The 23,369-nt window shown below is 31.3% G+C and overlaps 1 protein-coding gene across 1 annotated transcript; it reads left to right on the plus strand.

The window, feature by feature from the left end:
* The first annotated feature begins 4,384 nt into the window (after positions 1-4,384).
* Positions 4,385-16,214, plus strand: LOC133337908 (elongation of very long chain fatty acids protein 7). Its single transcript, XM_061546111.1, has 4 exons — positions 4,385-4,535; positions 11,879-11,986; positions 12,147-12,227; positions 15,740-16,214. Exons 1-4 carry the CDS (start codon positions 4,437-4,439, stop codon positions 16,208-16,210), a joined length of 759 nt encoding a protein of 252 aa, XP_061402095.1. The 5' UTR covers positions 4,385-4,436; the 3' UTR covers positions 16,211-16,214.
* The last annotated feature ends 7,155 nt before the right edge of the window (positions 16,215-23,369 follow it).

Genomic DNA, 23,369 nt, shown 5'->3' on the forward strand with positions numbered 1-23,369 from the left:
ATTTAATTTATTTTTCTTCATTCTACACTACATACGTTCAAGTTATTTTCTAATTAGACATCATACGCCCTCCAGTACTTTTTTCTAGAGGAAATTCCGGTGTAAACATGCATTCAACTAACCAAAAGCGAACAAACGAACAGTAATTATTTGCAAAAACAACAACAACGGCAACAAACACAAACAAAGCCAGCTACCAAAGAAGGCGCCTTATTAAGTCTCACAACAACGCAATCACACGTACACAACAATTGAGTATGTATTGAGAGGCTGAGAATAAGAGAGTGATTACTGTTTGTTGATCTGTTGAAATGAGTGGGAAGGCAAAGCAAAGCACAATTGATGCTTGGTCAAGTGTATGGCTTTGGTTTGTGCATGAACGGAATAAAGAGGGGGAGAGGGAGAGAGAGTGAGTGCTTGCTTCTCAGAGTGAAGTGTATGGCTTTTGAGTGTTTGTTATAATTGTTATATTGCTGGTTAAGTGAAAAGGAAAAAAGTCTCCAATGGAGTTTAGTTAACAATATAGCAGAGCAATGTTAAGCAAAGAGTAGTGGAGAGAATATAACAAATAAAGGCAAGAGTATAACAATATCGACATGGGAGTATAACAATAACTATAGATATTTGTGTGTTATTTTTGTTTTTAATAATGGAGAGAGTATAACAATACATAGCTAAGAGTATAACAATATAGACATGGGAGTATAACAATAACTACAAATATTTGTGTGTTATTTTGTTGTTAATAACAACTGTTATATCCAATGGAAAGAAAGGAGAGTTGCTGTTATTTGTTGAAACGGTTGAATGGAAAAGCAAAGATGTTCGTTAATTTTTTTAAACATTCATAAAGAAATGTGTGTGTGTGTGTTGAAGAAGAAAAATGCGAAATATTTCTCAAATCACAATGCGAAGATTCTAGATTGGGCTTTAATAGAAATTCGAAGATTTCTTTGAAGACGGAGAAATTTAAGAACAGTAATATAAAGACTGTCTTAGAGTAATGACAAAGAGGTTAAACAGTGGAGCAAAGAATATTGATAGTTTTGTGTAATATTGGAAAAAAATTTTAAAATTAATAAAGAGTGCTAAAAATCAATTTAAAAATAATAAAAAATTGATAAAGATTATTAAACTGTGCAATATTGAAAATAATTGAATTGAATTGAAATAATTGAATTGAATTAATAAAAAGTGTGAAACAAAATAAATTGAAATCGTAGAAAACAGTTATAAAATTATTAGAGTTTTGTTCAATAAAAAAAAACAACAACAAATAATTGATTATAATTGTTAACAACTATATTTGGGTGTTTTATCTATGCTCATACAGAAGTGTATTAAGAATTTAATTACAAAAAAAAAAAAAATATTCTTCCACATTGAACTTAAAATTTTGTTGATTAATTTCCAACTTCTTCGGAAATTTTCTTATTGAATTCTATATCAATAACACACAAATATGGTATGTAATTGCTAAAAATGTAATTTCCTCTACAAAATTTATTTTTTATATCTTGTTCTTCCTTTTTTATATAAAAATTTCCCACAGTTAATAATTATTTATTGATTGATTTGTTTATTGTTGAATTAAAACAAGTTCGTGCAACCACAATTGTATATTAGCATATTTTAAAATGCAATATTGTGGTGGCAGGGTACATCACCCGGCATCTTGAGATGATTAAAAATAAAAAACAACAATTTGTAATTCATTGATAAAACCAGGAAATATTGTCATAATAATGAGAAAGCACCTATTACTTAAAAGATTATGGATTAAAAAAAAAATTAAAATGAATGAGAAAAAAATATTATTTTAAAATATAAAAACCGATGAGGACTTTTACAGCCTATTTTTGTAAAATTCTAAACGAACGAATTCGAGTGACTTGCGACCAAACTCCTTGTTTTTGAAAAATATGTCATTTATTTTTGTTTAGGATCAAAAAACATTTTTTATATAAATAAAGGTTTGGTAGTAATTCGTTCGAATTGGTTTTATTCGAATTTTACAAAAACAGGCTGGGAAGAAAAAAATGAAATAAAATAATAGTTTTTTAAATTTCAAAATAATTTGTTTTAATTAGTAATTTAATTAGTAAAACTAGCTACTTAATTAGCTCCTGTAAAAAAACCTATATCAATGAAATTTTAAAAAATACTAAAAATTTTTTTTTTATAGAATAATTTGTTTTTTGCAGAATTTTCTTTTCTTTTGAAGGCAAATTAAAATATGGGTTTATTTATATTAGAGATACCTAGAAACAAAGAACCCAAAATATCTAATTACAGTCAATTCAGTTGCAAAACGTGTCCAAAACCCCTAAAAATACCAAAATTTAATAAATAATTTTTTTATGGAAATTTGTTACCCAATTACAACTTAATATAAAAAAAAAACATATAATTCGTTGTGCCAAAAATCCTGAAAATATCGAAAATACAATTTCTAAATATTTTTTTAATTTACAAAACTACATATTGATCAAGGTTTTAAAAATATAGATGACAAAGATAACAGATTATATAAATAGATGAAAGAAAGAGGACATACATTTTATAGATGACAGCCAGTTAAAATGGATGGTGTCCTCTAAAAAAGAGGACGCATGACCACATTAATAAATTGTAAAATAAACTACTTACATTTTTCAGAACAAAATTTTATTATATTTATACCATACACAACTATGTTGTCAGGGTATTATAGCTTTGTGCAGCCCCAAGAGTTGGTAACGACGCGAAATATTGGTCCTAGACCTTTAAATGTACCGATAGTCATATCTCGACTAGCTGAGTCGGTCTAGACATGTGTGTCCCTCCGTCCGTCTGTTCATTATAACTTTAAACACGATACGGGCCACAGTTATGGACCAATCTTCATAAAATTTTGCACGTAGGACTGGGTCTGTCCAATGAAGACCCCTATTATTTTTGGTAAAGATCGGTTAATATTTAGGAGATAAAATGGACCAAATACTTAATTTTTGTCGGTTTTTCTGGTCGCTCCAGAGGCCGCAATTATGGCCCAAACATCTCGAATTTTTACATGAAGAAGGGGATTGGGCCAAAGAAGAAGCATGCCTGTTTTGATAAAGATCGGTCAATATTTAGCGGGTCAAATGGACCCTGACTTTTGTGTTAAATATTACAAATTTTTTATTCTGGGGCGTATATACTTGCTCCTGAAGGACATATACCCGAGAAGTTGATAGTATATCCAAGAGGAGTTGTTGACCTTCAAATTGATACCAAAATAATGGCTGCATGTACTCTGATATGGGAGTTATACGTAATTAGGTAAAGGTGAATGTTCATAGTATTACTATTACTCCATTAGAGGACGGAAATGTCGCGCTGATAGCTTTGAAATTGTACTTCCGATTATGGTCAAGGACGGCGTTTTCGGTGAAGTTCAGATTTCATTCAGGGGGTGCAATGAACCGAAATCTTTAATTTTGTCAGATTTTCTAGTCGCTCTCTAGGCAATTATTATATGCAGAACATCACATATTTTACAAGGTGTAGGGGATCTGATCAAATACTTAGATATTCCGAGGGTCAAATCAACCAAAGCCTAAAGTGACAATTTATTTTATTTTACGGCGTAAAAATTCACTTCAAGAAAGAAAGGGTTAAAAAGTGAAACATATGTTTCCCCGTTTTGAACACAAACTAAATGATGGACCTATTCCAAAATTTTACAGTAGACCTTTAGTATATGTACTTTTTTAGTTCGAGGGGGTTGACTCTTCCAACCGGAACTAATAAATTAACTTCATATAAAATGTTGATAGAATATTTCCTCAAATTTCAATACAAAATTATCCACCCAATTTTTATTAAAAAAAAATTAAAAAAAATATATTTTTTATTTTAACGAACCACCCTAATATCCAAAAATCCACACACATTTTCTTTTTTTTTAATTATGCATTTATAATTTGTGTTTAAACACCTAAATCACTGTAAAAACGTTCGATTAGTCTTACCAACGACTTACTACTGGCTTTTGCTTTTATTATTTATTTCATTACCTATTTTGTTGTTATTATTGTAATTTATTAAGGAAATCCAAGCTTGTTGTTTTTTCTGTTATTGTTCTCGACAAATTACTTAATAGACGGACAGATAATCAGACATACTTGTTGATGTGGAGAAAAAAATCACTCTGTGAAGACAGAGTGTTTTTTTATAAACAATGTTAAAAAAATAAAAAAAATGTTGTTGTGTTTTCTTATAAATTCTAGAAAATATTTTCTTTTCATAATAATTTTTTAACGAAATTGTTTTTATGATATTTAATTGTGATTTATTTATTTACTTATTCATTCATTTTATTTACTATTATTATTTTTTATTTATTTATTTATTTTTTTTTTTTTGCATTACAGAATTTACTTACCTCAATCTATGATGGCTGGCGGGATCTCATGGACAACAAATCCGATCCTAGAACGAGAGATTGGTTCCTGATGAGTTCACCATTTCCCACAATTGCCATTAGTATAACATATGCATATATAGTTAAGGTGAGTGCAAATATATTAATTTTAAGATTTTTTATATAAGAATAATTAAAAAAAGTGGTGAAATTTTAATTTCCATGAAATTTTTATTTCAATGATTTTTTTTTATTAAAATAGGAAATTTCAATAAAAGTTTGTATTTCTGTGGGAAATTTCAATGAAATTTTATATTTCCATTAAAAAATTAAATTTTTTAGGAGAAACTTTTATTTCATTGAAATTTTATATTTCGATAAAAAAAATTTTGGTATTTTATACGAAATTTCATTTCTCTATATAAAAATTTGTATTTCCACAGAAAATATTAATGATTTTTTTAATGAAATTCTGTATTTCTATTGGAAATTTTTTATGAAATTGTGCATTTCTATAGGAAATTTCAATGAAATTATACATTTCTAAGGGAAATTTATTTTACATTTAATATTAACATAATAAATTTCTATGCAATTTTGCATTTCTATTGAAAATTTCTGTGAAATTTTGTATTTTTATAGGAAATTTCAATGACATTTTGTATTTCTATAGGAAATTTCAATGAAATTTTGTATTTCTATAGGAAATTTCAATGAAATTTTGTATTTCTATAGGAAATTTCAATGAAATTTTGTATTTCTATAGGAAATTTCTATAAAATTTTGTATTTCTATAGGAAATTTCTATGAAATTTTGCATTTCTGTAGGAAATTTCTATGAAAGTTTATATTTCGATAGGAAATTTCAATGAAAATTTGTATTTTTATAGGAAATGTCAATGAAATTTTGTATTTTTATATAAAATTTCTCTGAAATTTTATATTTCTGTGGGAAATTTCAACGACATTTTATATTTCTATATGAAATTTTAAATTTCCATGGGAGATTTCGATGAAATTTTACATTTCTATAAGAAATTTCTTGGACATTTTATATTTCTGTAGCAAATTTCTATGCAATTTTATAGTTTTACAGGAAATTTCTATGAAATTTTGAGATTTTACAGGAAATTTCAAAGAATTTTTTATTTCTATTTTTTTTAATTTTGTAATTTTATTGGAAATTTCAATGAAATTTCCATTTCTGTAGGAAATTTCAATGAAATTTTCAATTTCCATTCAGTGAAAGTTTGTATTTTTATTTTAATGAAATTTTATATTTCTATGAAAAATGTCAATGACATTTTGTAGTTTTAAAGGAAATTGCAATGAAACTCTTTTTTACCATAGGAAATTTCAATGAAATTTTTTACTTCTAAAGAAATTTTTAATGAACATTTATATTTTATTAGGAAATTTCAATGAAATTTTGAATTTCCATAAAAAAAATGTCCATAAATGTTTATATATCTATAGGAAATCACAATGAAATTTCGTATTTTTATTGAAAATTATAATGAAGTTTTATATTTTCACAGAAAATTTCACTGAAATTATGTGTTTCTTTATGAAATGTAAAATATATTTAGAAAATTTTATATGAAAGTCTCATTGAAATTTTAAATTTCATATGAATGTTGCAACGAAATTTTTAATTTCATATGAGAATTTAATTGTACTATTAAATTTCATATAAAAATTTCATTAAACTTTTAAATTTCATATGAATGTTGCAATGAAATTTAAAATCTCATATGAAAATTGATATGACATTTTAAATTTCATATGAATGTTGCAATGAAATTTAAAATCTCATATGAAAATTGCAATGGAATTTTAAATTTCATATGAAAGTTGCAATGAAATTTTAAATTTCATATGAAAGTTGCAATAAAATTTTATATGATGTTGCCTAATTTTGCTAACTTTTTTCTCATATAAAAACTTTTTATTAATTTTTTCTTTCATATGTCCACATCCCATACAAAATTTTCTTGGAATTCCATTCCTATGTATCAACATTTCTCTCTCCCTCTCCTCTAGTTTTTAGAACTTTGTTCATCTTACAAAATAAAACGAAAAATAAATAAATTCCTATCACTTGCCTTATCCATTATCCAATAATCAAAAGCCGACCACCACTCACCAAACTCTGTGGAAAAAACCTGTAATATTTTGTTCAAGGTTATCACCCAAACCGAAAAAAAGGATTCATTCACCAGGAAATAGTTTTTTAGCAAGAACAAAGACTGAAATTTGACTAGAACTAGTTTTGCAAAACAAAATAAGGAATCTGCCACAACAACGAACGGTCATTACTTTTTATGGTCAATTAGCCACAAAAACCAACCGGCCAAACATGGAGGTCATAATGCAACAGGCTGATTGAATCAGCAAACACAATAAGGCAATCACTGGGTAACATCATATGGCTGATTGGCTGGCCACTTGCAATGAAACTGCGAAGTAGCCTGACTAGTCACTGATCTTGCCCCCCATTGTAAAAAAGGGACATGATTATGTTTGTTGGAGGCTATAGAATAGTTCTCGAAACACAAAACCTGAATTCTAGTTTAATGTTAATGAACTGAAAATTACATTTCAGGGGATTCCTTTTCTTCTACACAACAACAACAAAAATGATTACTTTAGATGTAAAACTGGAACCGGTTGTTTTTTATTATTATTTACATACTAATGATATGGACATAATTGGAAGGAGATTGAGAGAAGTGAAAATAAATTATAGAATAAAAAATATACATATAAAATTTATATAAAAGAAGTCAACTTCATTGAAATATAAAATTAATTAAAAAGGTAATTCTAAAATTAAGGAGCCTCTATGTAACAGCACCCACAATTTGTCGCAGCCAATTTTCTATAGAGTCTCCATTAGAAGTTCCTCCACATTTGCTGCGGCCTTCATTATCCAGCCAACGTTTTTCTTAGGCAATTTCTTCCTCCACTCTTCATTAAACGGAGGTTTCTTCCCGAGATGATGCACATGGATTATAACTTGCTTGTATCGATGTTTCCATCCGTATTTTATCGAATCTTCAATATATCCATTTACACTTTCGACATATTTGAGGCTTTCTTCTTCTGTTCGTGTTAACTGCTGCTTTTTCCGTTTTTACAGAGAGCTTAACCGATTTTCTAAATCTGGAGTAGTGATTAAATACAATGAAATGAACTGCATTCCTTTCTCATTCCAAACTTCACGCCTTCCTTGGCACCCACATTCATGGGGAAACCATAACTATTTTCTTCTTAATTCAGTAGATCTAATTCTTGTTCCTGTTTTTCAAAATCCATTCCATTATCTTCGTTTTTCTTATGTTGGTCCATAGATTATGCTACGCTCAACTGTATGAGTTCTTTTTGTTCCTGATTTTCATAGACTTCTGATTTTCATAAACTCACGTATTTTCAAACCATTCTTATACTGAGCAGTACCAGTGGACAGTCACCATATTTGCCTTTGGAAAATAAATTCCCTGCACAGTGAGGACTTGTCAGGGTACCAAATATTGAAAGGTTTCCTTCAGGTCCTTCCTTATATCGATGTATATTTGGAGCAATCTATTTACTTTGAAGAATATATCTTCTGAGAACTCCACATCTGTATATTTTGGAAGCAATAGAGTGAGCTCCATATACGTTTTTAGACATGCCTGGCAAAACGACATCTAATCACATACTTTACATACATTACAAAATCGACTTCATTATTAATTTCCTCCAATGTAAAATCATATATGCTGTAGTTCTTGGGGAAGATGGGAAAGTATATGTCCAAATAACCCCGATTGATGCCTTCCTCTTCCTTTATAATGGTTTCACACATTCGTGTAACCGGCTTCAGTTCCGAACTTTTTTGTTCGCCCTTAATCTCGGATGCAGGTTGTTTCAGTTCCACTTCCTTTATAATGGTTTCACACATTCGTGTAACCGGCTTCAGTTCCGAACTTATTTGTTCACCTTTAATCTCGGATGCAGGTTGTTTCAGTTTTTCCAACTTGTCTTTAATAATATTTACCCACTGTTTTAGTAGACCTACTGACAGGAAGGGTATTTTTTATCCTCGATTAAATCACCTATACTTTCTCTTTCTCCGCTTCTCATCAAGTATTTTTTCTCAAGACCCTATGGCTCTTACACCATCTTATTTTGTTAAATAATTAAAAAAAAAACTGTTCCGCTCGTGGAACAGAAAATCTCGTGGAAATACAAATAGCTTACAATTATTTCTTCGCTGATTCCACTGAGTCTCTTACCGTGGGTGGGGGGAAAACTCAGTTTTTTCAAAGGACCAAGAATTGTAAATTATACAGACTGCCACAGCTCGTCTATACAAGAAATTAGACATGGTCCACACGACCGTTCGCGTTGACTGACTGTAAAGCACTCATTATTTATCCTTAGGTACTACCTAAACTACTATTGCTTAGCCTAATCTCAAACACAAACTACTTATCAAAAAAATATTTGTTCCAAAATAGAATTTGATCTGTGAAGAATCTTCCAGCGTTGCATGTGGGATTTTAGACTCGTATCTTAAAACACTTCAACGATCACATCTTCTGTAATACAAAATTATGTTCAAAGTATTTTGAGCAGTCTATAAGAATATGAAATTTCCTATAGAAATATGACTTTTTGAGTCGATTTATTTTCATTGGATTTCACGTAAATGGGTTTCCAACACCTCTTGTATATACCCTAAGTGGTGTAGGTTATGATACATAAATTTGATCTTTTCTTACTATTTTTTTTTTCAATACATCTTCACAACAAATATATATATTTCAAAATTTTATTTTGGCAATTTATGTGTGAGATTTCTTTGACACCCAAAATTTAATTTGCCTTGTAATATATTGTTAACATTTTTGTATTGTGATGTTTCTTGTTTTCTGGCGTTTGTTTTATGGATTTTGTCATCTATAAAATGTTGACCTCCAAAAAACAAAAATGAAAGATGCGAATTTATGAAAAAAATAATTTGCACCTTCGAGCATTTGTCTGTAATTTAACTAATTTATTGCTTTTTGTGTGGTTTGTAAGGCGGTCTGACCTGACTTCAAAATTGTATAGCCTGATTTGTGTGAGATGATGTTCGAAACATTTCGTGTGATATTAATTAGACTATTATTAATTAAAATCAACATTTATACACAAAATAACAAATAATAAACAAATCATTCAACTTGACCTAATTTACGTTGGTTAATGTATGTCGCGATTTAAAACAATAAATAAAAAAATGGCAAAGAGTCATTGGCCGATAATTAAAACTTTGCTAAAAAAAATCGGATATACAAAATAGCGTTTAAAATTAAGCTATATGCAAAATTTGACTTAATTTTATAGACGATTTTTATACGCTTATTTTAATATGAGAGATTTAAAACAGATTGTTTTTTTATAGTTTTTTTTTATTTATTTTTTTTTTTTTTTTTTTGAAGAAAAAAAATAACGGAGAATTTATTAAGGAATTAGAACTAATATTTAGGTGTGGTCGTTCGGTATGGGATTTGGCATAGCAACTAAATTTTTTTTCATAAAAAAAAACAAAAAGTTGTTTATTCAAAATATATTTTAGCAATATATTTTGCTGTTAATTAATAGAAATTAGTACTTTAGCGACTGTCAAATGCAGATCAATTTGGAAAAATAAAATTTATTGACCATGATTTTATATATGTACATTTTAACGTCATTTTTTCGAAGTATTTGCTTCAGAAATTTTCGTTGAATTTTATATTTCTACAGATGATTACTATAAGAAATTTAAGATTTTTATAGAAAATTAAATTTTACATTTCTATAGAAATTTTCCATGAAAATATTTTCAATTGTCAATGAAATTTTATTTTTCATTAATAAATGAAGGTTATCAAAGACATCAAAAAATCATTATCATAAATCTTTTTCGGACTTCAAAAATCTGAAATGCTTTTACAGTACCGAGAGCTCCATCGGACAAGCATTAAATGATTAAAATGTTCTATGTCTTTCAATGTCGGACCTTTATGAATTAAATTTTCCAAAATACTCATAAAATGTTTATATTTGGAATATTTCCGCTACATTTAGGCAATTTCATTTGTGGCAATCTCTATTGATGTGATTGGCAACAAAAAAATTTCAGGTATACAACTTCTCCTATTTTTAGCTAAAATTCCTAAAAATATGGACTTTGCCGTCGATCATTATTATCATAGGGACATTCATGAATTAGTGTAGGTTCTAATTAAATCAAGACACAAAATAAAATGTGTTGAACCCGAGGGTCCGCTTAAAAGCATATAAAGGATATATGCATTAGAAAACAAATATAAACTGCTTTTTCGTTTCCAGTAAGATACACCTATATCTGTTTTTACACGGTTTTGATATAACACGGTTTGAAAATTGAATGTTTTTTTTAAAAAAAAACTGAGTATTTTTAATTTTTTACACGATTTTTTTCAATTTGACACGATTTGAAATTTTATGTACTTAAATTTTTTGTCAAATTTAATTTTTGCGATGTATGTTCATATCACAAAAAAGTATTTATGAAAGAAAATAGTCTGAAAACATCGATAGTATTGATCGTTTGCGAACACTAGCAAAGATTTATGTGAATTCCCCTTTAGCGCGTACAAACAATTTTTACTGGTCAGATCAAATGTGAATAGCACTAATTTTACACGGTTTTTATTACACGGCTTATTCTGGAACCAATCTACCGTGTAAAAACAGAGTTAGGTGTACACACATTTATCGCTTCACTTGATGAATCGAGGTCTATTCTGTTAGAGACAATAACTTCATTTTTGGTTGAGATATTTGCAGCGGTAACCTGTTAAGGATACCGGACTCCATATTTCTTTTTGATGATTCTGTTGCAAGGTTCAGAGAAGAACTTGACTCTTTTCCCGATAGTTCACCTGAATATATTGCAATGTTCAGAGATGAATTGACAAATAGAACTTGACCTCTTCCCTATAGTTCACCTTAGGTCGTTCTGTTTCAAAATGCAAGGTTCAGAGAAGAAGTTGACTCTCTTCCAGATAGTTTACGTGAAATCTATTCTGTTCAGAGATGAACTGACAGAAAGAACTTGACTCTTTTCCCTATAGTTCACCTGAATATATTGTAATGTTTTGCGATGAACTGGCCGAATGAACTTGACTCTCTTCCCTATTGTTCACCTTAGGTCGATCTGTTTCAAAATGCAAGGTTCAGAGAAGAACTTGGCTCTGTTCCAGATAGTTCACCTGAAATGCAATTCAATTCAATTTTTTGTTAGGTACGCCTTTTTGCATTTTAGCTAACGATGTATATTAAATTCATATATATAATTTTGAGTATCTAAATCTGATCAGTATAAACCAGATCCGTATAAACCAAGTTATGAAAAAACCGCATGATTGTCCGATTTTTGAAATAGTTCATACAAGTTAAGTTACCATTATTTTTTTATTTCTTTTATTGCAGATTTTGGGTCCAAAATTGATGGAAAACAGAAAACCCTTTGAATTGCGCAAAGTTTTAGTGGTATACAATTTCCTACAAGTTTTATTCAGCATGTACCTGTTCTACGAGGTAAGTTGGCAATGATAAATTAGTACTAAATGCGGATCAAAGAAGATTTATCCAACACACATTGGATTTTTTTGGTGAAGTGTGTATAATGTAAACATAGTAAACCCCTAAAATATTGTATTTTTATGAAACTAATTTGAAACTCTCTTCGTTTTTGCAGGCATCAATTGGTGGCTGGCTAAATGGTTATAGTTTCAGTTGTGAACCTGTCGATTATTCATATTCACCCAAAGCAATTAGGGTAAGTACGAACAATGTATTTCAAAATATTATAGATTATTTAAGAAAGTTGCGATTTCTTAATGCCATGAAGAACAGTTAAAAAATTAAATCATGATGATTTTTAATTTTTTATTATTGTCATATCTTGTATTTCAACAAATTAGCATAATTTTCTGCTTATATGAATAACGAATTTTGTGCCGGAGCTTATGGTGTGATATCCGCTTAAAATCTTCTAATCATTTGAAGACGTCATGCCGTCTGTTTTATTTGGCGATGCTTAGAAACATGGCCTAAGGCAATATCAGTTTGACACACACGAAGAGTTTTTAGAGTGCTAAATTTTTTATTCGAATTGATTGGAAATGTGAGTAGTAAAAAAAATGATGGACTTTGATCCGAAGAGCTATGAAGAATGAATGCCGTAGAAGTTCTTAACACGTGTTGGTTTAATGATCAAGATGTGTAAACGATTCAGACAATGACATGTCATCAAAAAAGTATGTCAATTCTATGTCGTCTGATTTTAAAATTGATTTGAAGCTATTCTTGCGCATAACAAAAATAATTATTTTTTAGTTTTCATAATCAATTTCTATTAAGAGGGGGTTAGATCCATGACGAGAAGAAAGAGAGAGAATAATAATAGTTCAATTTGTAATTGTACGCGTTTCGCTACGTACAATACACTTCTTCAGTAATCGCATCAGGTGAAGCACACGGAAGATCAGCTGATTCATCCATGAGCAGTCAAAATGCTTCCTATTTTTAATTATTCACATAAAAAGAAGATCCTAAGAGCGAATTCAATTAAAATTTACTTACTGTGTTAAGATCAGCTGATTTTCATGAACTTGAGGAACATTGGGGTTAAATTCCCCTAATAATGTCGGCAGTTTTGTCTACGTTCTCGATAGCATCAGCTGTTTTTCCTGATATGCCACGCCGTGCAGGAATTTAATTAAAAATTATAAGCCTTCACTTTTTTAATTGCATATTTGTAAACCCATAAAACATATCACACCCCTAGCTAAATCCATAAAACATAATCGCCAAGCAATTTTAGTCAATCAAAAATTTTAATATATGCACATAATTAATGACATCTATTTGTACCGATACCTTTTGTTTCTTTTGTGTGGTATTTAAAATTTTATAATTCGGGTCAAAAGACTTTCACCACAGAAAGTGATCGGATGATATGCGATAACGGTCAGTGACCATTATCCGCACAAAGTATAATGATATAGGGAGAGAATCAGCGGTGACAATATTTTAGGTTTTCGCAAAATCATCTTATATAAAATAAGTTTCAATTTCAAAATTAGTAAATGAATTTAATTTTTTGCGCTCCAAAAAACTTTCGCATTAATAAATTATATTACAAAATTTCGTAAGGGGCTAAATTTATTTCGTCCAAATTAACTAAATGTCGTTAAGTTGTCAACAGGCGGATGGTTTATGGCATGCGATTTAAATGCATATTAGGCAGTTAGGTTTTTTGGGGGAACTGAATGTATCACATCACGTGATCATGAATCGAAGTTTAATTCCTCTAATTTGTTATCGATTATATCTTTATTTTTAAGTTGATATGTTTTACCTAGTTAAGTTCGCCTTGGGAGACCTGTCTCCATACTTCTAGTTGAGCAATATGTTGCAAGTTTCTTAGAATGATCAGAGAGGAAGAAAAACCTGACTCCTCTATAGAACGTCTGATGTCGTTTTGTCTCTAAATGCACATGGTTAGGAGACCTGACTCCATATTTCTAGTTGACGATTATGTTGTAAGCTTCAGACAATACCTTGGCTCTCTTCCCGATAATTCAACTGAGATCCATTCTGTTGCAATGTTCAGAGAAGAGCTGGCAGGAAGAACTTGTCTCTCTTCCCGATAGTTCGCCTGAGGTTGTTCTGTTTAAAAATGCACAAGGATTACCGAGGTGACCTGGTTAGGGGTCCTGACTCCATACTTCAAGTCTACGATTCTGTTGCAACATTCAGATAAGAACATGACTCTCTTCCCGATAATTTAATTGAGATCGATTTTGTTGCAATGTTCAGAGAAGGACTGAGAGGAAAACTTGACTCTCGTTCCGATAGTTCGTCTGAGGTCGTTCTATTTAAAAAAGGAAAGGATTACCGGTTGCCTAGTTAGGAGACCTGACTTCATATTCCTACTTGATGATTCAGTTGAAACCTTCAGATAATACCTTGATTCTCTTCCCAATAATTCAGCTGATAACGATTCTGTTGCAACATCTGTTACCGTTCTTTACATCGTCAGGTAACACCACCTGGCAGAAGAAAGGTATATTAATGAGTACAAGCACTCCTTTCCCTGCAATGGCTGTAATCCCCACGTTACTTCGTCTGATAAAACCTCCTGGCAGAGGAACGGTATTTCTATCCATAAACTGACTGTAGGAGGTGGTACAACAATCTGACTCTATAAAGTCGGGCCGGGATACAATGGTTCATGATCGTCAGAAAAAATAACAAATTTTTTCACCACTTCAGATAAATGCAACTGCCAAACATGGCAGTGGACTTTCAATTGCAAAAGCTTTCTTTGGTGTTACGAAGTTCCTGTGATGGAATTTGAGGATGTTGCACAGCATTCGGGCGGCGCCTACTTCTTCAACTGTGGATCTGGTGAGCTGGACGGAGCAGAGTTTTAGAGATTCTTTGCTTTATGAAAGTTGCTGTGGTGGAATTGGCGGATGTTGCACAGCATTTCGAGCGGCGCCTATTTCATTATCATGAGAGCCTGGTGAACTAGACGGAGCAGAGTTTTAGAGATTCCAAAAAGTGGTGTTGTTTTCAGAAAGCCTTTGTGCTACATTATTATATTGGTGTTATCGCCGTAGCACAAACATTTTCTCCTGACGATTAATCAGTACACACACCCTTTGCCCTGCAATGGTAAATATCCCTTTGACTGAGGAAGCAATGGTTCTGTTTCCGCGGACTTGGAAGCCATTTCAGGCAGTGAATTTTTCTTTGAATTTAGGGAGCTGGATGAAACAGGTTTTAGAGATGTCACAAACTGATGTTTTTGCTTGTAGAAAGTTTTGTGCTAAGTGGTGGTTGGTATTGATGGTATCTGTTGTTGTGAAAGGGTCCTTATAACATGGTTAGTTTTTAAATTATATATTACAAAATTACTGTATTCCAAAGATCAAGCACTTTTATAAACAATGTAGTAATAACATTAGTTACACAAATTACTAGAATACGGCAGCTATTTGCTGACGTACATTATTTGCGAATTCAATCAATATTACACAATCCAATACAAACGGCAAATCAAATCATCATCCCACAGCAAAAAAGTCAATATTTGAAATATCAGATTTCTAAACATCGAATAAGCAAATATAATTATTTAATCATTGTTGCTAAACAATTATACGTAGAATTACATGAGAATATTTTGTTTGACGGTGTCTATATTGACACTTTCAATTATATGATATATTATTTGTATATTTACTAATCACACCCTTTTCACATTCTCTTTCATTACAGACGGCGCGTGGTTGCTGGTGGTATTTCTTTTCAAAATTCACCGAATTCTTTGATACATTCTTCTTTGTGATGCGTAAACGTTACGATCAAGTCTCGACTCTGCACGTGATTCATCATGGTATTATGCCCGTGTCGGTATGGTGGGGTGTTAAATTTACTCCTGGCGGTCATTCGACATTCTTCGGTTTCTTGAACACCTTCGTTCACATTATTATGTATACCTATTATATGTTGGCTGCCATGGGACCCAAAGTACAAAAATATTTGTGGTGGAAGAAATATTTGACCGTCTTGCAAATGGTACAATTCGTTTTGGTTATGATCCATTCATTCCAGTTGTTCTTCAGAAACGATTGCAATTATCCAATTGGTTTTGCCTATTTCATTGGTGCACATGCTGTTATGTTCTATTTCTTGTTCTCTGATTTCTATAAGAAGTCCTATTTGAGAAGAGATGCTAAGGTAAGTTGAAAAAGGAGATTTTTCATTCGTATTAGATTGGAATTTAAAGGAGAATAGGATTTAAATTTATATCATGGACAATATTAATGATAGTGATATATGGAATATTCGTAGGAGTGTAATAATTTAAAACCATAGAACCGTAAAAGCAGACCAGTTTAATATGACCTTATTTCTATCCAAAAACAAATCGAATGGAATTAGTAAAAAAACCTTTCGACTACTTACAAGGTCCTTTCTACAATCTGACAGAGGTGGTGTCGATAAATAAGGAATTTTTGCAGGCAACAGATCAATCTTCAAAACATAAGTAAACTAGGAATCTGTCAATATCGATTATTCTGGAAAATTTTGCGTGGTGGCGCCGGTATTATTCACATATGGTGGATATTAAGATAGATTTACCTTACCTTTTTGAATTCCTTGTTTGCTTGTCCGGATCAAATATGGCATCGATGTCAGCCATTCCGTTTTGTTTTTGTTTCATTCAGCAGACAAATTATGCGGCACAATTAATGTTGAATCACACTGAAAAGAAAGAATGAAAGAAAAGGTGTTACCATATTTTGCTAAAATGGTATGTTCAGAGGGTGGTATGTTTAGTGGGAGGTATATTCAGTGGGAGTACAACACCAAGGCTCCCTTGTAAAATTAGGTAGTTTTTGATATTTTTAATATTTCAATTTGTTTCCTAAAGTTCAATTTCGTGTTCGTCCTGATGGGCTAGAGAAGTGGACGGGTTAAGAACCATAGACCCAAGATCGCAAGCTAACCGGAAGGTCCCCTTTAGCGCCGCCTAACAGGAGTCGGAGTTATTGGCGCACTTCTAGTTGATTCTGTTGGAAGGTTCAGAGAAGAACTATCCTTTGTCTCCTGTAATCCCCCTAAACTACTTCTGGTAACACCTCCTAGCAAAGGAAAGGCATTTCTCCCGCTGAACTGACTGCAATGATGAAAGCCGTTAGTATGACTAAGTAGTTGAACATCTTCTCTGGAATCCTCTCTGCCAGACTGTAATCCCCTCCGCCATTTACTTCGTCTGGCAACACCTGGGGCACTGAACTGACTGCAATGATTCAAGCCGTTAGAATGACTGAGAACGGAAACGCCTTCGCTGCGATTCGTGACAAAAATTCTTCGCCCTATAGGTCCTGTGTAATTAGGGATTTAGGTAACCCCCGCCGCCCTTTACTTCGTCTGGTAACACCTCCTCCTGGCAGGGGAAAATTATTTATTCGGCTGAACTGACTGCAATGATGCAAACCGTTAGAACGACTGAGAACGGGAACGGCTTCGCTGCGATTCGTGGCAAAAATGCTTCGCCCTGTAGGTCCTGTGTAATTAGGGATTTATGAATGTCCACAACATGCAAACTCTAGCCTTTTAGGAAGATCTGGTCTTCGTATTATTTAAAGTGTTTTAGAATACTCTAACCCTTCCAACCAACGGTTTTTGTATAATTATTTTAGCATTTTCCAGGAGGTGTTTCAAGAGCTTATTTCTCCAAAATTCCAATCTATTTTTTATGAAAAAACAGTTTTAACTCTTTACTAATCCCACTCCCCTTCTCTCTTCTTGCAGGAAAAATCGAAAAAGGCAGCCTATGAAAACAGTCTCAAAGCCGCCACAGAAAATGGCAAACACGAAATCAATGGCAATACCAAATTTGCCAATAAATTGGAAGATTATGCCACGACGAGACAGAGAATAATCACTGCTGCTGCTGGCAACAATTAACACGAAAATACACAAAAGCTAAAGCATGTCATTAATCACACGCCATTTTGTTGGCCCAAACAAACTTCGTCTTCATAATTTATTAATTTTTTAATAAAAAAATCCCTCCCCCCAAATAATTTTATTTAGTATGTAAACAACAAAAACAACAACTAGATTTAAGTTTGTATTCATTAAAAATAAATAAAATAAAAAAAAAACGGAAGAAAAAAATCAAAACATGAAACAGAAGAATAATTTAAAATAAAAATAAAGATGTGGAAAGATGTGAACCTTAAAAACGAACAAAACAGTTTTATTATATTTGACATTAGAAATGTCCCGTTCGCCTGCCGTTTAAAAATGAAATATTAATAATATTTATAATGCTCATTAGGAAAATATGCGAAAACAATAAAAATAAATAAAATGTTTATTACAAATATTGTAAAGGTAGGACGCTAAGAAAAATGGTTGGCAAATCTAACAGCTGTTTCAATAAAGCACGTGATTTAGATTGTCATATAAATTCCATATACGTCAAAAAATTACGTGTATTCCCAAAACACATGCATAATGGTTAAACAGAATTTATTTGATGCATTTTTAAGATTTTTGACAACATAAACCACATGTTATATTAAAACCTGCCTCATGTTAATAAACTTAAAGGTCGAGTTCCGTGTTGCCAACATTAATCACATTACCACTGTGAATGCGATGCCAACTACAGAAAACCCACAGACAAGCGGTTATGATTTCTGTGGCAACGTGAAATTCAACGCCGAAGACAAAGCATTTATTCTGTTTTGATCTGTAGCTGCAATTAGGCATGATATTCCTGAAAATGTCTTTTTTTAAGGAGAAATTAGTTTCCACCTTTACAATTATTTTGTAAATTTTTTTTAATAACAACAATGACAAAATCAGTATCTACTTTTTTCATGCCAAAGAAATCCGTAAATGTTTTTGTGCTTAAGGAAAGTAGCTGTAGAATTTTGTCTTTGAATTGAATTTCTTATCACAGACACAAATTAGACGGATGGTAGAACGTTGTCCCCCCACCCCCAAACTTTTTATTTTTGTAAATATTCTTAAGAGAGAAATGTAACACAACATCGATATTTTTTCTATTTAATTTTTTATTATTATTTAATTACTATTTTTTTGTTAGAAGTCTCTTTTTTTGTAATTAGCCGAAAAAAAGAAGACAAACGCTTAATTTTTTGTGGTATTTGCAGATTATTTTATTTTTTTGATAATTATTTTTATTAATATAAAACCTACATAAGTATGTATGCATGTAGTTGTTTAGGTTAAAAAAACACGCAATATAAATCATTTGTAATTTTATATATAATTCATAAAAAAAATAAACTTGTAATACTAGATTTTTTATTAGAAAATAAACATTTGAAACTATACGAAAGAAAATGTAAGAAAAAAAGCGAAAATTTTTTGGTGTTTTATTTCCAAATATAGAAAATGTTTGGTAGACCAAATTTTATATAATTACGGGGGTTTTAAGCAAATGTCGTGTATTTAAGATGTAAGGTATTCATGCTGACAAGGCTACTCAGCATGAAAATCGGATGAAGAAGATAGTTCCCAATAAGTTCTGTTTGAAGCCTGCTTGCTCTCCACCATTAGGTGGCAACACATCGAATGATTCGTTATTGATCAGAATAAAATTGTATGACAATTTTGCCATGTCGCTGTCTATTGAAATCACGATAGAGTCCGATATTACATCTAATAAGTTTGGTATTGTCGGTCCTCGTTGGGGCTAAAAGCCCCATGTTCATAAAAATATGAAAATAACTTACACAGTGTATACATCATAAAATATTTAAGTGCCTAACATAAATATATCGCCATAGATATGTTCGTGTAAGTGATAATGCGAGTGTGAGCTGCTGATAATGCACTCAGCAAGGTACAAGCAAGTAGTTCTAGTGCTAAGTGCAATGAATAAGATACTTTAAGATTTCTATGACAGTCTAGCACTTAAGTGCATTTATATTTTCAATTACATCAGAAGCGATTTAACATCTAATCAGTATACTTCTCAAATATCCCAAATACCATTACAGACCAATTTTCAACATTTCGGTTGTTTTAGAATTCCTTGGCATTTAAGATTCTTTCAGGTTGAAGACATATTTTCGGAATTTTTCAACATTTTCCGACTAAATTCGTGGGTTGACATTCCCAATGATTGAAGAATAAAACAAGTTAAAACGATGTTAAGTTCGGACCGACCGAACTTTTTATACCCTTCACCATGAGGATGACATTAAAAATATGTGAAATTAATGGGGGGATCTTATGAGAAAACATATGTTATGATAGGAATTTGAATATTATTACCTAATAGGGGGCTAGCGTTTTATAGGTCTATACCAAAACAGTGATCGATATTGATCAATTTGGGTAGTGAAATCTTTTTTAGTTCAGAAATATGGGGGCAACATCCAAACTTTGTTCAATATCATGGTACAACTATAAAAAAGGTAACAGCAAATCCCAGCTGATTTGATTCCAATGTAATACTAGTGTCAATATGAATTTGAGAATGTTATGTTTTTAAAAATCACCCAACAGGAAAATTGGGACCGCCTACAATTTGAAATTGTTCTTTATTAAATGTGCTCCCGTATTCAATTTACTCAATCTGCCTGCTGGGAAAGTTTGAGGAAGAAAATCATTCTTCATGGAATAACTCGCAATTCCCTGCATTTTCATATGTGCTACACATATAAGTGGTAATGGCTCAATTATAGGAAAGATGTGGAAGCGATAAAAATATAAATCTGATAAATTTTCATTCATGTTTTTCAAATTTTATTTTGAGGATTCGAAAATATTTCATTTTCAAAATTTATATAATTTGTTTACATTTTTCTGTCAAATAACGTTGACACTAGTATAACTTACAACAACAAATTTCCATGTTGTTGTTGTATCGATTGTTGTACAACAACACTTGCTGTTACCTTCTATTATTATACCATGGTTCAATATTAATAATATTTAGTACAAGAATGTACTATAAAAAAGGGAACCAAAATACAAAATTAAAGCCAATTTGATTGAAAAACGTGTCGAAAATCGAAAAAAATGCGGAATACTGGGGTACCTTTACATGTTTTTTTTTGCTATCTGTATGTGCTATACAATGAGAAACCAAGATACTAAATTACAGCAAATTCGTTTGAAAAACGTGTCCAAAATACTGATTACTGGGAGTACACTGAAACTTTGGTCAATATTATTAATTTTTGGTATGGGGACTACCCTGAAATTTGCAGCCAATTCGGTTGAAAAAGCGTGTCTAAAATTCTAACAATACCGAATATTGGGGGGTACCGTTATGTTATTATGGGGCTACACCGTGGACCGATATATCCCATTTGCAATACCAAACTTCTTTTTTTGAAATTAAAATACCTCTTGGATTTAAAATCTAAGTTCACATTGTCGCGACAGATTTTAGATATTTATAATGTCTACCTTATGGTGAAGGGTTTGAAAAGTTCGGCACGGTCGGTCTAAGCTACAACATCCAAATTCACCCCTTCAAATATATATAATAGATTTCATATAATATAATACTCTTCATTTCATGTCTCCAATACTGTAGCATACCTTCAGGCAGTTGATGGATTTTTTATAAATGAATGGCTCTATACCAATTAGAATAAATAATAGGAGTATCATGAAAAATATATAAACATACGAACTCATATGTTAAACTCTTTAAAGTGCATATATTTTATAGGATTTATAAGTAATAAAGGCGTCCGGCCGATTTTGGAAAAAAACGGCGTTTGCATCTTAAATATTTCTAAAGATGAAAAATTTCACAATGGTAAAGGTTCAAAAAATGTTTATTTCGAAATTAAATAAATAAATTAAATTCAAAATATAATATGTATTAATGTTGTGGTTGTACAATAAATCGAGAAAAAATATATCACGCCTATTACAACAGATGGCGCCTATGAATTGACGTTGAGTTGTTTATGGATTGTTGGTCTGTTCCCGTACTGTAAGAATATACTAGATTTTACTATTTTCTTCGATATCATAAAGGAAAATTCGTTATCGTAGTAAAAAATAGTATATCGTTTAGACTATTAGCGCATTTACATACGTACTATATACGATGTGGATTTACAAAAACTTTAAAAAATGTTTTTGTGTCAAACGTCAACTTCATTTGTTCATTATATATAGTTAATTTTGGATAAGAAGACGTGTTTCGTGCTTAAAATAGGTAAGCTTAACTGAATATATAATTATTTATATCATTATTTAAATGCATTGTTTTACTTTTAGGATGGACAGATAAATGGCAATTGGTGAAATATTGTAAGTAATATCTGAAAGATGTTTCATATTTCAATGAATTTTAATTTTGTTGTTTCTTTACAGATGTTAAAATGGGGAGAATCATTAGGCCAACTTCTCAGGAAATGTGCTATTTATAGTATGTATTATTATATTATTATGTAAATACAATGTATGTTTTTTAATATAATAAATTTCATGCTATTAAAAATAAAAATGAAGAATATATATATATATATATATATATTGTTACGTTCTTGGACTTCACTTATTCCCGTGTAGACGTTGTTTTATTTCCCGATACAGTTCGTACCAAATAAAACGCGGGTTCGTTCAGATTACGATTATTACAATGATTTTATTCACACAACTTTACTTTGCACTTTACTTTACACGACGGTTTCAATTCGCGATCTGATTCACAACTGACTCACTGCCTTTCCATTCCCTCTATTTATATGAGCCCTGCCTGTCGCTACAGAAGTTTCTAGACGATCTGGTAACACCTAGATCACGAACAATCTACCAATGCAACAAACACATTGAGTAACAATAACAACAACAAACTTACTGAGTGAACAATAACAACAACAAACTTGAGTAAACAAACTTACAATAACAACAACACATATACAGGCGAGGGAATAACAATAACAACAACACATATACAGGCGAGGTAATAACAAAGAAAGAGGAATAACAACAACACATATACAGGCGAGGGAATAACAAAGAAAGAGGAATGACGTTTAACAAGAATTGTACGACAATAACAAAATAGAAAATGAAAGAGGAAATGGAAGGATGTAGAAAAATCTATACAGTGGTTGTTGTTGTGAAGTTATTCAAATAAACTGCGTAGTAGAAATTTACGTTACAATTCAAATTCTTAAATTAACGGAATTCATCTAAATTAACTTAAATCTAAAGTTATATTCGTAACATTGCCCCCCGCTTAAGCCTGTTCGTCCCGAATAGGCACAGTTCCCGTTCCGTAGGGGGTCAGCCGCTCCAAATGTACAACTTTCATCTTCGACCTGGGACTGTCGCTCCTCTGGATGCGATAAACGACGTCATTTATTTTCGTGACAATCTTGTA

The sequence above is a fragment of the Musca vetustissima genome, unplaced genomic scaffold, assembly GCF_032173495.1.
Source record: "Musca vetustissima isolate MV318-11 ecotype Yass unplaced genomic scaffold, APGP_CSIRO_Mvet_v1 utg69633, whole genome shotgun sequence".
NCBI classification, from domain to species: Eukaryota; Metazoa; Arthropoda; class Insecta; order Diptera; family Muscidae; genus Musca; species Musca vetustissima.

What these genes read in the sequence shown, in the direction of transcription:
- LOC133337908 (XM_061546111.1), top strand. Translation starts at nt 4,437, where the DNA reads ATGGACAACAAATCCGATCCTAGAACGAGAGATTGGTTCCTGATGAGT. An exon ending in CATATGCATATATAGTTAAG is followed by an intron (nt 4,536 to 11,878) that starts GTGAGTGCAAAT and finishes CTTTTATTGCAG; the next exon opens with ATTTTGGGTCCAAAATTGAT. An exon ending in ATTCACCCAAAGCAATTAGG is followed by an intron (nt 12,228 to 15,739) that starts GTAAGTACGAAC and finishes CTTTCATTACAG; the next exon opens with ACGGCGCGTGGTTGCTGGTG.